At 39.5% G+C, this 17,327-nt stretch overlaps 1 protein-coding gene across 24 annotated transcripts in view; it reads left to right on the forward strand.

The window, feature by feature from the left end:
• Window positions 1-17,327, forward strand: part of NRXN3 (neurexin 3) — a 1,019,488-nt gene that overhangs the window by 368,886 nt on the left and 633,275 nt on the right. For 22 of the 24 annotated variants that reach the window (XM_027672731.1, XM_027672716.1, XM_027672707.1 and 19 more), the window contains one exon: window positions 979-1,005. The exons of the other annotated variants lie outside the window; for them this stretch is intronic. In XM_027672731.1, coding sequence (XP_027528532.1) covers window positions 979-1,005 — 27 coding nt within the window. The remainder of the gene's footprint in view (window positions 1-978; window positions 1,006-17,327) is intronic. 24 annotated transcript variants of the gene reach the window in all.

The raw sequence follows: 17,327 nt of genomic DNA on the forward strand, positions 1-17,327 counted from the left end.
CCCAGATCTGCCACTTCACTGCCCATTTCATCTTCTCCCTGAACGTTACAAACACTCCATTCAGTCTTAGCGTTCAGACAGCAAGATGAGATTGGGCTCTGAGGAACTGGCAGGTCTGGGGACCTTTGAAAGAAATCCCTGTTCTCCCTGCCAAGCCCAAAAAAACGTATTGCCGACCTCCAGAACTAGCTGAAATCTGGGCTGGGCGTTCGTGCGGTTAGCTGTTTGCAAGTGGCCATTTTATGATAGGACACAACTGGGCAGTATATTAACCCTTTCCTCACCTGAGCGGACAGTGTCAAATGTGTCTGTGCACATAAAAAATGTTCTGGGCTGGCCACTGGGGGAATGAGAAGAGGGTCTGTCTTTGGGAGAGCTGGAAAGGGTTAAATATTGCACCAACAAATCTCATAGGCTGATTTTACAGGTATTCTGTGTTGACAGATGGTGTATTTATGCAATAACAATACGAATTAATTCAAAAGAAACCAAGTGTAAAGGTTGATTTTGAGCTTCAAGCTTCTTAGAGAAATTGCTAAAGGTTTCTAAAAAGCAAAATGACACTGGAGTATGACTTGTGTTTTGATGGAGATTTTTATACCTTAATTATAAATTTTTTTATTGTAATTCACATCAGTACATGGTCTGGAGTGGAAGATACTCTTAGATATGTAGGTTTCTATAAAAAGGAAAGAACTTTCTGTGTCAACATGTGGATATATATGTATATTGGTATATTTCTCTATACATATGTATATATATATGTCTATATATATATTTATGTAACAGATATTTACATAGAATATACTGTACATATACACCCACTCCTGAACTTGTGCAGACTGTATATAAGTATAAAATGGCCACATCTCTTTGCGTGTGTCTGTCCCCGGAAGGGTGGACTGATTGTTTTTGGATGTCTGCAGCTGTTACCTTGAAGGATGCAATTTCATCTTTCATTTATTTTTCCCCATCTAGACTGTATCAGGATAAACTGTAACGCCAGTAAGTTTTCCCTCAAGTTTCATTTTGTTCTCTTTCTATATATATTAAAATAACTTTATTTTCTTTGCTGTTTTATAAGCTGTTTTTCTTTTCTTTTTCTTTTTCTTTTCTTTAAAAAAAAATATCTTCTGAAATTGAAGGGTTGGGTGGAATATGAAGCTGGAGGGGGAGGAGGGAAGACCTTAAGATGATTGTATGTGAAAATTTTGTATTAGGTTTCTCCGAGGAGGGGATGAACTGTTATTTCATAGCTTTGCAGAAGAGCACCTGCGGAACCTGATGAGCTGATATTATATTTCACTGGTAACCTGTTGTCTTTATGAAAACTTTTAAAGAACCACATAAGAATAACAACAGGTACTGTATGCACTTCTCCACTACAAAAAGGCATGCATATTTAAAAACAAAACAAAACAAAGCAATCTTCAAACTCTCACTTTATTACAGAATGGCAACAACTTAACCTGATATTTGTTCAAAGTAATTTTATTTGGGTATAGAATAAGGGAAAATTAGATCTTACATTTTGAGTATATTATATTTATATATATATATATATAATTTGCTACTCCTAGGTTTCTATAATAAATTCCATCTGAATCTTTGGGTCCCTGAAAATTCCTTTCAGTCTATAGAAGTAGGGGGAAGGATTATAAAATCTTTGTGAAAAATAATAGTGAAAGATCATATCCCATTCTAGACTGACTGAGCAAGCTAAATCTTTTCTGCTCTGCTTCAAAGAGCTGATCAAAGTTGATGTAGGCCTCAAAGTAAAAAGCACTTCCCAGAGAGTGGAGCTGTTTATCTCTAAAGTGTGCTTTGAGGCTTGTCTTACTTGTGACCAGATTCCTGAACTGGCGGATCCTCAGTTTTATGTGTAAGTATTTATGGAAGATTAAACATCACTGTGGAAATGCTATGAGGGATTAAAAAGCAAGGATGGTCCGTGTGTTTTCTAGAGGCTGTGGCCTTTTCCCTCATCATTGAGCTGCATCCAAGCTAGCAGAAGTGTGTTGCACGCCCAAAAGAAACACAGAGCTTTCAAGTAGTAAAGCCAATTGTAGCAGCACTGAGAACCTTATTCTAAAGCACTTTCTAAACAGATTTGCCATAGTTTGGGTCTAAGAATAGATTTGTAGTGTTAGACAGCAGACAGCATTTCTTTGGGTTTTTTTCCTACGTGTATAGTATTTGTAGAATTTAAAAGGTTATCCATGGTTGCAAATAGGAAAAAAAATGCACACATAATCAGACAATAGACTCAGATTCCCCTCCTTGTCAATGCCAGATGATTGAGACCCCTACTTTTCAGTAAGTGCAAGCAATTAGTTTTTTGGTCTGGGGAAGTGGTCCCTAGCAGCCTATTGCAAGGGGCAAGCCCTGATGTGCCACAGGAGCTTATGATCATTTACTTTATTTAAATTATTAAACTATTATCTCAATCCATGGGGTTTACCTTTTTCTGATTTTCCTCTTCATATCACTGAGGGGAGGAGAGGTGTAAGCAAGCAGCTACATGGTACTTAGTTGTTGTGTGGGATTAAACTGCTATAAGTGGGATCAACCAGTGTATGACTCAAGTCTTGACAGGTCTTGTTGCATTCCTTTTGCTCTTTGAAGTTTTCACATTATATTTCAAGATAGACTGTGCAATAGGAAAAAGTGTCTTGAATCTAGTAGCTGAGATTGCCAGATTTTACCCAGTAATGCTGAGGACATTTACATAAAAATAGGATCTTTTGCTTCCTGAGAGTTCATATGCTTTTGCTGCTCAGCCACCTGTAACTCTATCAAAACACTTGCACCACACTTCTTCTTGATGTGTGTCATCTGAGGATCCATATCAGTTCCTCTGGTACTGGACAACAATCTGATGTTTTTGTTAACATCTTCAACTTTTCATGACAGCTGGCTGTTAAAAGCTGAGCTATGGAAGACTGTCTTCAGGTGGGAAATCAGCTTGAGTAGCAAGTAGCAATGGTCTGGTTTTCATGAAATAAAAATCTAGCGCTGATTGAAAGAAACATTCAAAAAAAAAAAGAGGGAAAAGAGAATCCTATAATCAGAGCATTGGGAAGATAGTCTGAATTCAATGCTTTTGTTGGTTTCCTCATAAGCATGAAAACATCTTGAATCATTTTGCTACCATGCATTTCTAATAGTTGAGCCTGTTGCATTTTTCAATAGTCTTCCTCTGAAGGTTTTTGTTTATTTATTTATTTAGTTAAAGCACTTTGGATCTTCCTAATTTATTTTTATCATACTTTGCTGAAAATGAGTAACCCTACTTCTAGTCCCTCCAACACCTTGTGGTTTTGCTGCCTGTTGCAATTACTCAGGTCAGCTGTCCTGCTTTCTAGAATGGAACCTACTGAGGATTGTTGAAAAACTTTACCCTTGCATGAATAAAATATGGTTGGGCAGAAGCAGACCTAATATCACTGTAACCACTCCTGCAGGCACACTGACATTTACTTGTGCAGAGGGAGTTATCCACAAACATGAGTCTGCCAGGGTCTGTTGAAATGAGCAGAAGTGTTTTAAAGTAACTAGACAAAAGGGATTCCCAATCATTTAAAGAGGTTCAGGTCAAACAGTCACCACTGCTAACTGAACAGAAGGGACCTGCTGCATGGTTTTAAAGGTAAACAGAGCTGTACTTTCGGGGTTTCATGGAACATGTAGGTTAAGAGCCTACCACTTCAAGCACTGAAGCTCATGCTATTTGAGAGGAGTCTAACATACTGTCCCAGGTAAGCCTTTAATTTTCGATATACTTGCTCTTAATTTTCATTGAAAGCATTGAGTGTTATTGTCTACATATATCTGATTGTCATATATCTGGTTGTCATATATCTGATGCAAAATACTGTTTTCCATCATTTCATCTTACCCTCTCTCTCTGTCTTGTCACTATTGTATTTCACAATTCTGAAATGGCAGACTTTCATACTTTCCTAGTATTGGAACTTTTTTTACTGTCTCTGTATTTATTTTAATACTCATCTCATCCTTTCCTTTCACTTTTGAAGATTCCTGAACTGATCTTATCTGTTTCTCCACACCGACAGAGTTTGAATTTAGAAGGACACAACAGTGCTGTTGCTCACACATATGTAACTTTTTAGTAACTATCTTTTCCTTTGAGTGTGAAATCAGCACAAGTAAAAGCAGGACCAGGATCTCCAAAGAAACTGAAGGTGCATTGAATGATTCTTCAACACAATGCAAACATAATGGATAGCACAATTTTGTTGGTTGGAGTTATGGGGAAAATAGGTATAGTCTAAATACCTTTATATATTTACCTACATATAGTTTGGGTTTTAAATAGGATTTCCTAAATAAAGTCATCCATCTCCTGTAAAGTTTTTCTTAAAATGCGTGGTTCACTCTAAAGAAAGTTAAAATTGTGATAGTTTTATAGTTTGTGTTGTATCTAGTGCTCTGATTTTTCTTCATTTTTTCAAAGGTATCTAGTCCTTAATTTCCTTATTCCCTTTCCAGTGATCCCACTTTATAAAAGGTCAGATGGGGATGGTTTTCAGCATTCTACCCAATATTAAGTGTGGAGGACAGAGCTGTATGTGCTACAGATTTGTTAGCTTTTGGAGGTGTTTTCACTCTATTCTTTCTGGGATACTACATGTATTATTTTTCTTGGCCTAGTTCTCTCTCCTTCTCACAAGCCTTTTATGTGGCATGTCAATAGTTACAGTCACATACTTTGACACTAGCTCTTTGTGAGGTTTGATCTTTCAAAAGTAGTTGCTTGGGACAGTGAATACTTCTGTCTTATCACTTGTTATTTCATAATGAGGCCTTATCTTCTCACTAAAGCATGCCAGACAAGCCATCACCTATTTTGCTGTCACTTTTGATGCCTCAGAAAATCCTGATCCTCTTCTCCTACCTGTTGCTAAAGGCACAAATGGAAGAGAATGAAAAATTACATTCCAATCATTACTACACAGATAATCCTGTGTCTCTGTGAGGTCCCACAGTTAACATGTTGTTTCAAATCTAGTAACTTTAGACTGGTCTTTTAAAATAGAAGACAGCTACAATATGAGATTGATTTTCCCATCTCAGTTGCCATGCTTGATGTATTTAGTGCTTTATTCAATGCAATGTTAATATTTCATTTTAGTTAGTGCCCCTGTAACAGCGTAAAATATGAATCTATGATGTGTAACTTTCTGGGAGAGGTTTAAAGTTTTCTTTTTTCTGTATCATCACAAGTAAATAGGAAGCCATGCTAATTCTAATCTAATCAAAATGTTGTAAAACCAAGTGCACTTATCTGATTCCTAGTGATATTGCTGTCATTTTAATAAAAGCTTAATAGTACTCTAACATGAAAACATTATTTTGAAAGTGAAGTGGTATGATTAAACATACACATCATATTTGTGACTCTAGTATCTCCTAACTCCATTTAAACATAATAATGAAGAAATTAATACTTATGCATCCTGAGAAGTGACAAGTCATTAGTATGTCATATTGTAGTGGTGAAAGCAAAGCTGGTGTCTGTAACATCTGTACAGCCTGGCTGTGAGAATCGTCTCACCTTTGAATAGTCTCAGACTCAAGCGTGCTGCTCTGGCCTCGTGCTGCTGCTGTACTTGAATGCAGGAGAAAGGAAGGGAGCTAGCCTGTCTTTGGAAGACTTTTCCTTGTGTCAGGTGGTAGAACAGCAGTCTTCCCAGGTATTTTGTCAGATGGTAAACTAAGAATTCTGTTAGAGGAAAATCCTACCATTCTGGATCCAACAGCCTGAGAGAGATGAGGCTACTGCCTCTGCTTGTTCCCAGATTCAGTCAGTAGCAAGGCTGCAGATGTATTGCTGGCAAGGCCCGTTGCTACTGATCGCACACTTACTCACAGACCCCACACATACTCTTTCCAGTCTCTGGCAGCATGAACATCTGGGCCTACTGACCCGTGATCTGACTCCGGTTGTGGCACTCTCAGCCCCACACACTCTCATGCACCAATAAGAGAGGGCCCTCACCCAGGAAAGATAGAGAAAGGAATTGAATAAGACAGGACAGGCTGCACTGATCAGGCACAGGGCACAGCCAAGAAAACATACTGACCAGCAATTATTTACACATGACCAGCCCTTTTTATCCCCTTACCGCTCCACCTTCCCACTCTTGCTCTTTGCAAAATCACCTAAACTCCTCCCGTTTTGTGCCTTTGGTTTCTTCCCTAAACATCCCTTAGTAAGTCTGCTTTCCCCCTATATATCATATGTTATACCCTATGCAGCAACCCCCTTAATCCAAAAGGTGATCTCAAGAGCTCCTCCAGATGTCTTGTGGTGGTGAGTATCATGCTTGGACACTGGAACTAATGGCTCTGCTGGGACAGCGCTGGGACAGACCTGGACAAGGTGTTCATTGCTCAGAATTTGTGTTCCCACCTGCCAGTGTGCCCCTATCCTCCTCTGGACATGTGAATATATGCCTCTGATGGGCTGATGGACCTGGATATAACCCAGGAAGGTTATATCCAGGTTATTTGGGCTCCCCCTCCAGTTGTTTTCTCTCTGAGCTCCTTTGTGGCTGTGCAGATGAGCTTTATTACATAATACAGCAAATTCCTCTTCCCTGTGGCAGCTACTACAAAGTGAGGTCTTTTCTCTGAGACTTGTTTGATTCAAATCCATTCTAAGTCTCCAGTGGGAAAAAAAACCCTCTTGACTTAATGTTGTGGTTTCGGATTTAATTTAATACTCCCAATTTAATACTCCCAATTTAATACTCCCACTAAAAAGTGGGAGCCGGTCCCCAGCCCCACTTTGGTGGGAGAAAAAAGACAGAGATCATGGGTTGAGATAAGAACAATTTACTGGAAACAGCAATGAAATAAAAAATTGAACAGTAACAGGAACAATATTAATAACAAAAATGTACAGAGAGGGTGATTTACACACAAAATATTCACCAGGGCTGGGACAATGAAAAACAGTGGTGGACAGACCCTCCACCCACCACACTTTCCCCGTGACTGGAAACGAATGCTCTTTCTTTCTGGAAGGGAAAGTTCCTTTCCCCCACCCCTGACAATGATGTAAGATAATATTGAATAACATTGGGGTCTTGGCCACACCCACACAGCTCCAGGCTGCACCCCATCATGGTTACTATGAGAAATTAACTCTGTATTTGGTCAAAACCAGGACATTATCCACCCCTTATTCTCCACCATCTACATCATGCCCAAATCCTACACCTTCCAACTATATACATATATGCACAAGCACAGATATCATTTCCACAGTCATAGTCTGTCCCTCCAAGATGTCTATTGAGTTCATTTGATCCATGACTGTGGGTTCTATCCATCCTAGATGTCTTATAGGGCAGGAGATCTGATGTGCTGTTGGCAGGAGCTCACAACTGGTATATCTGCAGCAGTCCATACTCAGTGTTCATGATAGTTATGGCATACAGTGACAGTGTCAGTCAGCAACCAATATTGTACAATTCAACATTACAGACTGTTCTCACCCAAAAATCAAATCCCCTTCAGATAAACATCGTGTTTTCCTGTCCTTCTGATTACCCACCAAGTGCACCCAGGTCCTTGAGCAAAAACAGTCCCGCAGGTAGGTTTGCCTTTGCTTGAGGTAGAACTAATCCCAACTATCTTCCCTAACACACTTCTTGTATGCACCACGGGGACTTTATCCCCTTCTATGGTACACAGAGGTTCTGATTGAGCAGGGCCAGCTCAATTGGTAGAGCCTTTAGTGTCAACTAACCAGGTGGCCTTTGCTAAATGTAGATCCTAATGTTTGGAGGTCCCACTACCCACTGCTTTCAATGTGGTTTTTAACAGTCCATTGCACCATTTGATTTTCCCAGAGCTGGTGCATGATAGGGAATATGATATATCCACTCAATACCGTGCTCCCTGGCCCAGGTGTCTATGGGGCTACTTTTGAAATGAGTCCTATTGTCCAACTCAATTCTTTCTGGGGTGCCATGTCGCCACAGGACTTGCTTTTCAAGGCCTAAGATGGTGTTCTGGGCTGTGGCATGAGGCAGAGGGTGCATCTCCAGCCATCCAGTAGTTGTTTCCACTGATTGTGAGTACGTAGCGCTCGCCTTGGCAGGTTTGCAGGAGTGTGATGCAATCAATCTGCCAGGCCTCCCCATATTTATATTTTGACCATCATCCCCCATACCACAGGAGCTTTACCTGCTGGTTTTTGCTTGATTGCAGCATGTTTTGCAGTTATGGATACCCTGGGGGATAGTGTCCATGGTTAAGTCCACCCCACAATCACGAGCCCATCTGAATGTTGCATCTCTTCCCTGCTGACCTGAGGCATCATGGGCCCATGGAGTCAGAAATAATTTACCCTTGTGTTGTCAGTCCAGATCCACGAGACACTTTAATCCTGGCAGTACAGTCCACCTGTCTGTTGTTGCGATGTTCTTTGGTAACCCGACTCTTGGGTACGTGTGCATCTACATGAAGTACTTTTATAGCCAACTTCTCTACCCAGGCAGCCATGTCTTGCCACAATTCAACAGCTGAGATGGGTTTACCTCTGTGATGCCAATTGGTCTTTTTCCATTGGTCTACCCACCCCAACAGAGCATTTGCTACTATATTGCAAGGCCCTTGCATCCCAGAATATTTCATCAGGGGCCATAAATCTGGGCTACAAATGCAAGTCCATAGCTTCAGCTATGCCTAACTCTTAGTTAACAGCTGTTAGCCTTCATCTTCCGGCTAATACTGTCCCATCCTTCTGAAGTCTCTAGTCTGAGTCTTCAGTTTCAGTGCTCAGGGAGAGACTTCAGCAGGTCTTCTAAGGTCATCAGTATGGAGAAATGACAGTGTTGAGAACAGAACTTGGCAGAATGCATTCTGTGCTATTTTTACCTAAACTGGTGTGGTGGGACCTAACAGGAAAGAAAACTAACCTTGGAAACTCAGCACTCATCTGTCAGGAATCAATGACCTGTTTTTGGAAAAGAGCTCTGCTGGTTTACTGGCTATCATTCCTACTCCAGCAACTTTTCTTGACTCCTTGCCACTTCTTAAAAGGTTGACTTTGTGTGTGCTGTACATTTTTATATATATAACTTTCAATTCCTGTAGCCTCTCACCCCTTCCATGGGATCATAACTAAAAATGAGAACTGTTTTGAAGAGAACAGTCAAAACAAACCTTACCAATCATCCTGTCAGTCACTGAGCTAGATGCCCATTACTTAATGTTAGAAATGCTAATTAAATATTGGGATCCTGGATGCTATAACAAATATTATGGAATATGAAAAGTTTGGGGTAGGGTTTTTTTTGGTTTTGTTTTCCAGAGGAGAAAGATACTGTGGGTGAAGCTTGGAGTAATCTAGGAAGAAGTCTTGGGGTGTTGGGTATTGTTTAATGATACATTGAATTGACTAGCTGCTGGTCAGCAATGTTTCTTCTTATTTACCAGTTATTGTATTATGAGCTTCCTTTCTCATGTCTGGAGAAAACAGGATATCTTGCTTCCTTTTCTGTTGCAGTGTTTGCAGGATCTCAGCCAGGATGCCTGGAAAAAAAGAGGCTTTGATAGAAAAATGTGTAAACTTCTCAGTTTGTTATTTCGACCACTTTTCATGTATAAATTGATTTGTGTTCTTTTCAGAGCAGCTGTCATCACTTGCACTTTCCTTAGTGTTTTGAATTAACCCCTGTAGGTTGTTAAGCACCACACAGCTGCTCTCTCACTCTCCCCCAGCCTGTGTGTTATCAACACTGTTTTGCTCACAAATCCAAAACATGGCACCATGCAGGTTGCTATGAAGAAAATTAACTCCCTGCCAGCTAGATCCAGTACACTCAGGAAGGAACTATAGCCAATAAAGCTTGCGGACATCATGACATGTTACCTAAAGAGAACGTGGAGAAGAAGACTCCGGGCCAATTTTGTATATAAGATAAGAAGAACGGGTCCTTTAATCAGGCTTTAGGCCCAGGGAATACACATGATGCATGCACTCCAGACAGTGGTTCTATGATTTTGTAATAAGGTCCATCCAATTCCAGATCTATCCACTCCCAGTTCTGCCCCCCGACATGCCCCTTTGGGAGTTGGGTTTGGGGTCTTTGGTACCCCTTCTTCCTCATCTTCATCTTCTTCACAGCACGTACAGTCCTTGGAGCTTCTCCAAGGGCTTAAAGAGGCTTAAAAAGGCAAGATTTTTGCTGTCTTAACAGAGAAATAGAGGGCTAAAGGTAGCCTGAAACAGTGTCATCTGTGGTGTCCAGGGCTCAAGTATTTGGTAATTTCTTTTTCCATTTCATTGATTTTCTTTTTCTACACAAGACACTGAGTTTGAAGGAACTTGATGTGTGACTGGTAGTATCGGGGAGCTGTGTAGCAGTATGAAATATGTTGTTTCCAGGATTAAGACGTGTCAGGCTGTTGACTATCTTAAAATCAAATAGTGCCTGCATTAGCACTTAAATATTGGATACTGTTTCCATGAATGAATAGTGAGAGGGTTGATAATGACAGAGAAAAATTGCCTCTCCACAGCAGGGAGCTGTTTTCCATACTTAACAGTCCTTATACCACCCACGTATTTCATCAGTGACTGCTACTGTCCTGCCACTATGACCCATCACATTGCCTATGTTTTGCACTGCAAGGCTGGTTTGTCTGACAAAAGGCACCGCTCCTAGAAAGTTTCTCTCGGAGAGCAAAGAACTGCAATTACACACATGAGTAAGAAGTTCACTTAAAAATATCATTTGGTGCTTCTGTGCTTGAATATTGGCTGCTCTGAAGTGATCTGGGAAAAAGAGAGCTACAGGTTTGTGGTCTACCTCTGAAAAAATCCCTTTAGATGTATTTACTGTTAGTGCAAAGACAGAATGAGTCAGAGGGAACAAGAACCCTTTTTCTCCCAGAGAGGGTCTCACTTGGTCAAGCTGGTGCACACTGGTATATGATGGCAAGCTTGCATTGCTGCGGCTTCTCTGGAAACTTGCTCTTAGCAAACCTTTCAGAAGTAATATCTTCTTTTCTAATGTCTTATCTTCTACTCTTTTCAAGAAAAGCTGATTCTGATGCCAGAAGGAACCTGGCCAAGGTGCCAAAGATATGTCTGATCAGTGGTGAAGGTTCATTATATCATCATAAACTAATTCCTAGCTAGTAGAATATGATGAACATTTTCATTCTGAATGTGAAAAGTTAGAAAGCCTGAGACAAGTTCTCAAGTAATTTTCTCAGTTAAATATGTTTTTGATTTGTGTCACTGGTTGCTGTATTAAACAGTCATGTGTACACACTTCATTATGGAAAAATAACTTCTTTCTCTTGGTGAACTTCACAGTATACAGGCCTGACCATGAAATGGAAGTCAAATCAGCAGGTAGAGTTTCAATCATCCAAGAATATCTTATTATTTTTGTTTGCTCATGAAATAGGAATACAGAATCACTAGCAAGCTTGAAACAAAACAGAAAGTTATTATGCTAATTAACTGTTAATGTGAGAGTAAGTTCAGGTAAGGGTTTAATTGTGTATTAATAAACTGTTAGCATGCTGACATAATTTGGATTAGTGTGTTTTCTGTTCTCTTTTTCTTTGTAGGGGAATCTTACTTGAAATTATTCAGCCCACTGTTTTGAACTGGTAGGGGAAAGAAGACATGTAGCTGGTATTGCTTTTGACTCACATGACATCTTTCAAGTTGCAAGCTGTTGCTACCTTCACCAAGCTGTTGGCTTCTTTGGAATTGCTAGTGAAAAATTCTCTTACAGCATTCAAGAATTTAAAGAAAGTTTTGATCTTCCATCTAGTGTGGTGTTCCTCGTGAATTCTTGGAGTTTAGCTCCTAGCTTTGAGATGAAGGACAGTATTTACCAAATGCAAAAACACAGGCCTTTCTTAGCTGAGTTGGGGAAAGATGTTATATGTTTGATATTTCATTGTCCCAAAACCCAAGTCCATTTGCATGTATATGATGGGTTCTAGGTGTGAATGGATTCCCTGCATTCCAATTGGCATGTGCAAAGATGCATGCATCTTGTAGAGTTTATAATGGCAGAGGTTCTAATTTGAACAAAGTGGGTTTGCACATTTTGTGCAAGTGCAAAATTGCCTAGTTCAAATGTTGCTGGAATTCCATCATTCTTTTTTAAAGGCAGAAATAATAAAAAAATGTTTTAATTGCAAAGACACCCCTTGAAAGAGCTATAGAAATGTGAGAGGTTTGTTGGCTTTCTTTTTCCTTGTAGGCTGGTAAGGTGAGTTTGTTCAGTAGGATAGTGAATGAAGCCATGAGTTTTGTTTATAAGGGCTGTTACAGATTAAATATCCATTGCTGCTAAAATGTAGCCAATTCTACTGTGGAAGATGACATCAAACATCATGTAGCAACTGTGACTGAACTTTAATACATGACAGAATAAGCATATTTGTAGACACTGAGATTTTTAGAGGTCAGTACCCAGTTGGCCAAATCATACACTGGTAGTTACCATTATGCTGTAACTTTAATTGCATACACCACAATTACATTGTTATCATTGCCTATTCTGCCATAGCATTGTGTTCTCTAATGAAAATACTGATCATAGTCCTAAAATTGCCAAAATAATGATGCCACAAGTGTGGGTAATATCACTGTTGTTTTTTTTTTCTGATGGACAGAAAACTAGCCTCATTTAGTTCCATGTTTTGTTATACTGGAAAGAATGAAAGTTTGTTACTTCCAATTTATTATATTTTTATATTTTTCTACTTAGGATAATTTTAGACTAAGGAAAACTTGCTTCCTAAATTATCATTGCCATTGAAAGCAGCGCCAATAAAATTGATCAGTTCTCATTGTAATAAAAGTTTATAGTATTTCTCTCACTGATCACAGTTGGGTTAATTTCAAGCATATTAACTTTTTTTTTGCTGTGAGTGCAGTAGATTTCAAGTTTTCAGCTCTGCAGACTCACTCAGTGGGATTTTCTGCAGTTTGTCACTGTGGCTGGGTGACTCTTTCAGGAGCACAGCAGTATTTTTCAGAGAATGCTGTATCAAGCAGGGCTTCATAGAGAGAATCATTTATAAACCCAACTGTCTGTGTGTGCTTAGGCTGGGAATGTCGGTACCCAGCTCAAGCAAACTTTCTTGACTCATGGTGGTACACCATGTGCCTCTTACAGAGGAAACTGAGCACCATCTCGTGGTGCAGCTGGAGATTTTGTAGTCTGTTCTCAGATCATGTGCTAAGCAGCCTAAATGCATCTCCAAAGCAATATGATTGTTTTTTGTTTGTTGTGTTATTGTTTTCTACCCATGAAGGGTTTGGAGGTTTGTTCACGGTGCTTTGTGGAAAGTAGCAAAGGCGAAGATTATGTTCTTTGGCAGAGCTGTGTGAAAAAGGACTTGAATGCAAACAGGTTCTTGACAGTAGCACTGGGCTATCCATGTATGTTGTGCTGTATAGGAAGCAAGTAATTTTTGCAAAGTGTGGACTGTACCATAGACCACCACTAATCAGCACAGCAAACAACCATGTGCTCTGCTTCCTTGAAGTTTTTTGACTCGGATGAAAACAGCTGATGCTGTGCAGCTGAAGCTTTGTGCCTTAAATGCTACAAACCCAAGAATGGAGACTGAGGGGACTCAGCCTCTGCCAGGTCCTAGCAGATACTACTATTCTGTGTCTCTGACAAGTGCAGCAAATCAGATAATCCTAACTTCAGTATTACTTTCTAGGGCTGAAATCCACATAATAGACTGTATTTAAAACATTTGTTTCTGCCACTTGCATCTGGTTGCAAAAATACGGTTCTGGAAACCCAGTGATAACTAAGATCAGGCTTGATGTAATAAGAAAAGTACACTTGTAAAAATATTCCAAAATATCCTTAATAAAATATATCATTTGGAATACCTACAGAAATATTTAACACCTCCCAAAATTGGAAATTTCACAAAATACATATGGAACCAATGTCTTTTCTAATAATTCATATGGAAATGTGGATAATCCCTCATAATACAAACAGCCTAGAGCAGATATGGGGCACCTGACAGGCAGGTATGCTAAGAAGGTACAGAAAATGTTTATTAAACCCAGCTATTGGAAAAAGCATCAGTGATATTGGCATAGCTGATATTCAGTCACTCCTAACTAGGCATGAATTCAGAAAGCAGTTTCTGTGATTAAGTACTCAAATGCCTTGATTTCAGGTAAAATCCTTAAAAGCCTGTTAGTCCAGACTTGACTGTAGTGAACTGTAGCAGCCATATCTAAATACATAGGTTGTGGAAACCAAGAGCAGCACGTGAAAGACATGATATTGCTTTAAAGCCAAACCCTCAACTGAAGCAGCTGGAACCTCTCTGAGAATTTTAAGTAGGAGTAATTAAGCAAATAGATATGAAATCCATTTTAAGCTAATATTATTGGAATTGCATCTGATGTTCATTTTATAGTGACAAAAAAAAAAGGACTTTAATCTCTACAAGATCTTTTGCTTTGCTTTACCATGAATCCAGTCTGATATTTTTTGAGCTGAGTTTAGGTAAACTTGAGGAAATCAGTGTATTTCACCACTGCACAAAGAGTGACTCTGACAAGGGAACTGTCTGAAAACAGGACAGAGGAACTTGGGCTCTGAAATTTGTTTAGGGAGCCAAAGGGCTGGAGAATGTTTTCTACCAAATTGCAAAGTGTGAGTATGTGGGGTGGACTGTGGCAAAGTGTTCCTCTGCATGAGTGCCACTCACTATGGGAAACAGAAATGTAAAACATACTTTTCTGTTTCAGGTAAATTTTGATGCGTCGTAAGGAAATATTCTTCTTAATTTTGAGTGAGGTGTTTTTCTGCTTTGCCCTTCCAAGCAAAGCCCTTTTGTCCAATTTCCTCAAATGGGGCTAAAATACAAATCTATTTCTCTTTCTTGCACCTCTTTTTATAGTTTTCAAATGTTGTCAATTATTTCTGTGTTGTAAGGGTTTGAAAAGAGCCAGTTCTGTCATCCTGATTGCTGAAACTATGATTTTCAGTGGTCCATTAGGAGTTTATTAAGATGTTTTTCTACTTTGCAGAGGTACTGAGCCTAGTCAGCCCCTGCCAAATTTCACAGGATTTTAGAGGCTCAGCATTTGTGAAGAATCAAATCTTAAGGCCCTTGTCATTAAGAGATCCACTCCCAAATACTAAGGGGAAATTCTCAGAACTGAAAGTATGACGAGAAGTTCTGTATAATTTTTTCCTCTGGTGAGGTAAATGAAGTAAATGCAAGTTCTTGGTACAGGTATGTCTTCATGTTAGCAGGCTTATTGCCAGTCTTGGTGATAATTTCTGAGTCATGCAATATACCTCATGGATCAGGTTTTCCCATTGGATTCAAACACCTTGATCTGAATAATCTATGTCTGAGAAGTCTGAGACTCTCAGTCACTTAACTTTGGATGCAAAAATGTGTGTTTAAACGTGTTATAGATTTACCTCTGGGGATATGTGTCATGTTGAGACTCCATGGGCAAACATGAACATGTTTTCATGTAAGATTTCTGCTTTTGCTTATTCTGATTGGACCAGAAATATAACAGAAACATCATTTTCCTGAGAGCTTTGGGAGTACAGAAGAACTTAGAGAAACTTATAGAACTGCAATGATAAACTAAAGAAGGGATGTATAGTAAAATATTTTAACCACTTACCTTTCTTCCTTTTTTCTTCATCTTTGTTGTTGTTGAGAAACAGTAGCTTAGTCTGCAAATGGGCAAAGGCATTGCTTTTGCCCATTGGAGTCTCTGTTTTGGCCACAGCACTGAAAGGATATTTGATTCTGTTTCATAGTGGGTTGAGATTTGAGCCTAAAATTAAAAATCCCTTCTGAGGAGTTCTTAAGCATCTTTTTATCATTTGAGTATTATGCTGATGATTTAATACTTACAAGACTGCAATAGTTGTGGCATTACTGTCCCCATGGAATTATTGAAGGACAGAAGGTGCAGAAGCAGTAGCAGTGACATCATGGGCTTTCAGCCCTGTCCTAATACAGCACCATTATCCAAGCACTTCTGACAGCAATGGAAAGCTTTGTTGCAGCTATTCAGCTCTGCTGCTACTATGCAATTTTCAGGAGAGAGGGAAGTATGAGCAAAAAAGAAAGATTATGCATTCTTACTCACTCTTGTTTCTCACAGTGGAAAATCAGGTGGTGATTAGTGTTGCACATTATTCTGCTTTTTGCTGGTTTATAAGAATACTATTAGTGAGCAGGTCATAAAGAGTAATTGTGCTGTGGAACTGCAACTGTTGTGCTATGTGTTGCTCTATAGAGACAGCTGTTCTAAATCACTTTAGTCACCTGTCCACTGCCCCACTTCTGTTCCTGTTTAGTTGACCCACACGTCAAACTTATTTTCTTCATGCACTGAGATTTCTGTCTGTAGCTTCTAGGATCTCTGCAGTGGCTAGAGATAGAGTCTAGCATCCCAGATAGTGCTCCCCGGTCCTGACTCACTTCCACAACCTTCTACTGTGGCCAACTCTTACATATTCAGAGGCAAGAGAGATGAGAATATTTTTATTTGAAAAGGATGAGGCAGTTTTGGTGGGTGAACCAATTGATGTCCAGAACCTGATTACTACCTAGTAATTACTATCTATTCAAGCACTGGAGAAATACCAGTATGTTGACACAGTAGGCAGGTAGTCTGTCCTTGCCTTGATAGAAACATCTTGATGCCCTCGAGCAAAGGATAGTACTACTTCTGTTTTGATATTAAGCGCCTCTGTTCTGTACTCAGAAAATCCCTGTTTCAATTCTTGCTGATAAGAACAGTATCCATATATGAGCAGCCATATGTGCTTACAGGACAGCTTAGAGACAGAATCTGCTCTAAAGATTTTACTATCTAAATGAGTTGAAGGATAAAAGGCATAGAGGGAGTATATGGGCATTCATATTTAGTCTAATGATTAAATTAAGCAGCATTTAGTTTGTTGAGACTAGTCTCTCTTTAGTCAATGGAAAGGACTAAGGTCTTCTAGGGAAGAGTGAGCTGCAAGCTAAGTCAGCCTCCTCCAGTGGGCAATTCAGAGCCACCTGCACCTCCTGGCTGATTGTCAGGAGCATTGCTGTGACATTTCTCATTGAGGTTTGGATAGACTCCTCAAATCAACATCACTACAATAGTGCCCAGATAATAATCTCCACATTACTCTGCAGTAGCAAGACTTTGGGCAAGTCATTTATTTACCTACATTTCATCTTTCTAGTGGTGTGCAGCTAATAATAGTCACCTGCTTGCCAGAAGACTTTAGGAACTGAAGCAT

Source organism: Neopelma chrysocephalum, unplaced genomic scaffold, assembly GCF_003984885.1.
Source record: "Neopelma chrysocephalum unplaced genomic scaffold, ASM398488v2 Primary Assembly neopelma1_24, whole genome shotgun sequence".
In the NCBI taxonomy this organism is placed as follows: domain Eukaryota; kingdom Metazoa; phylum Chordata; class Aves; order Passeriformes; family Pipridae; genus Neopelma; species Neopelma chrysocephalum.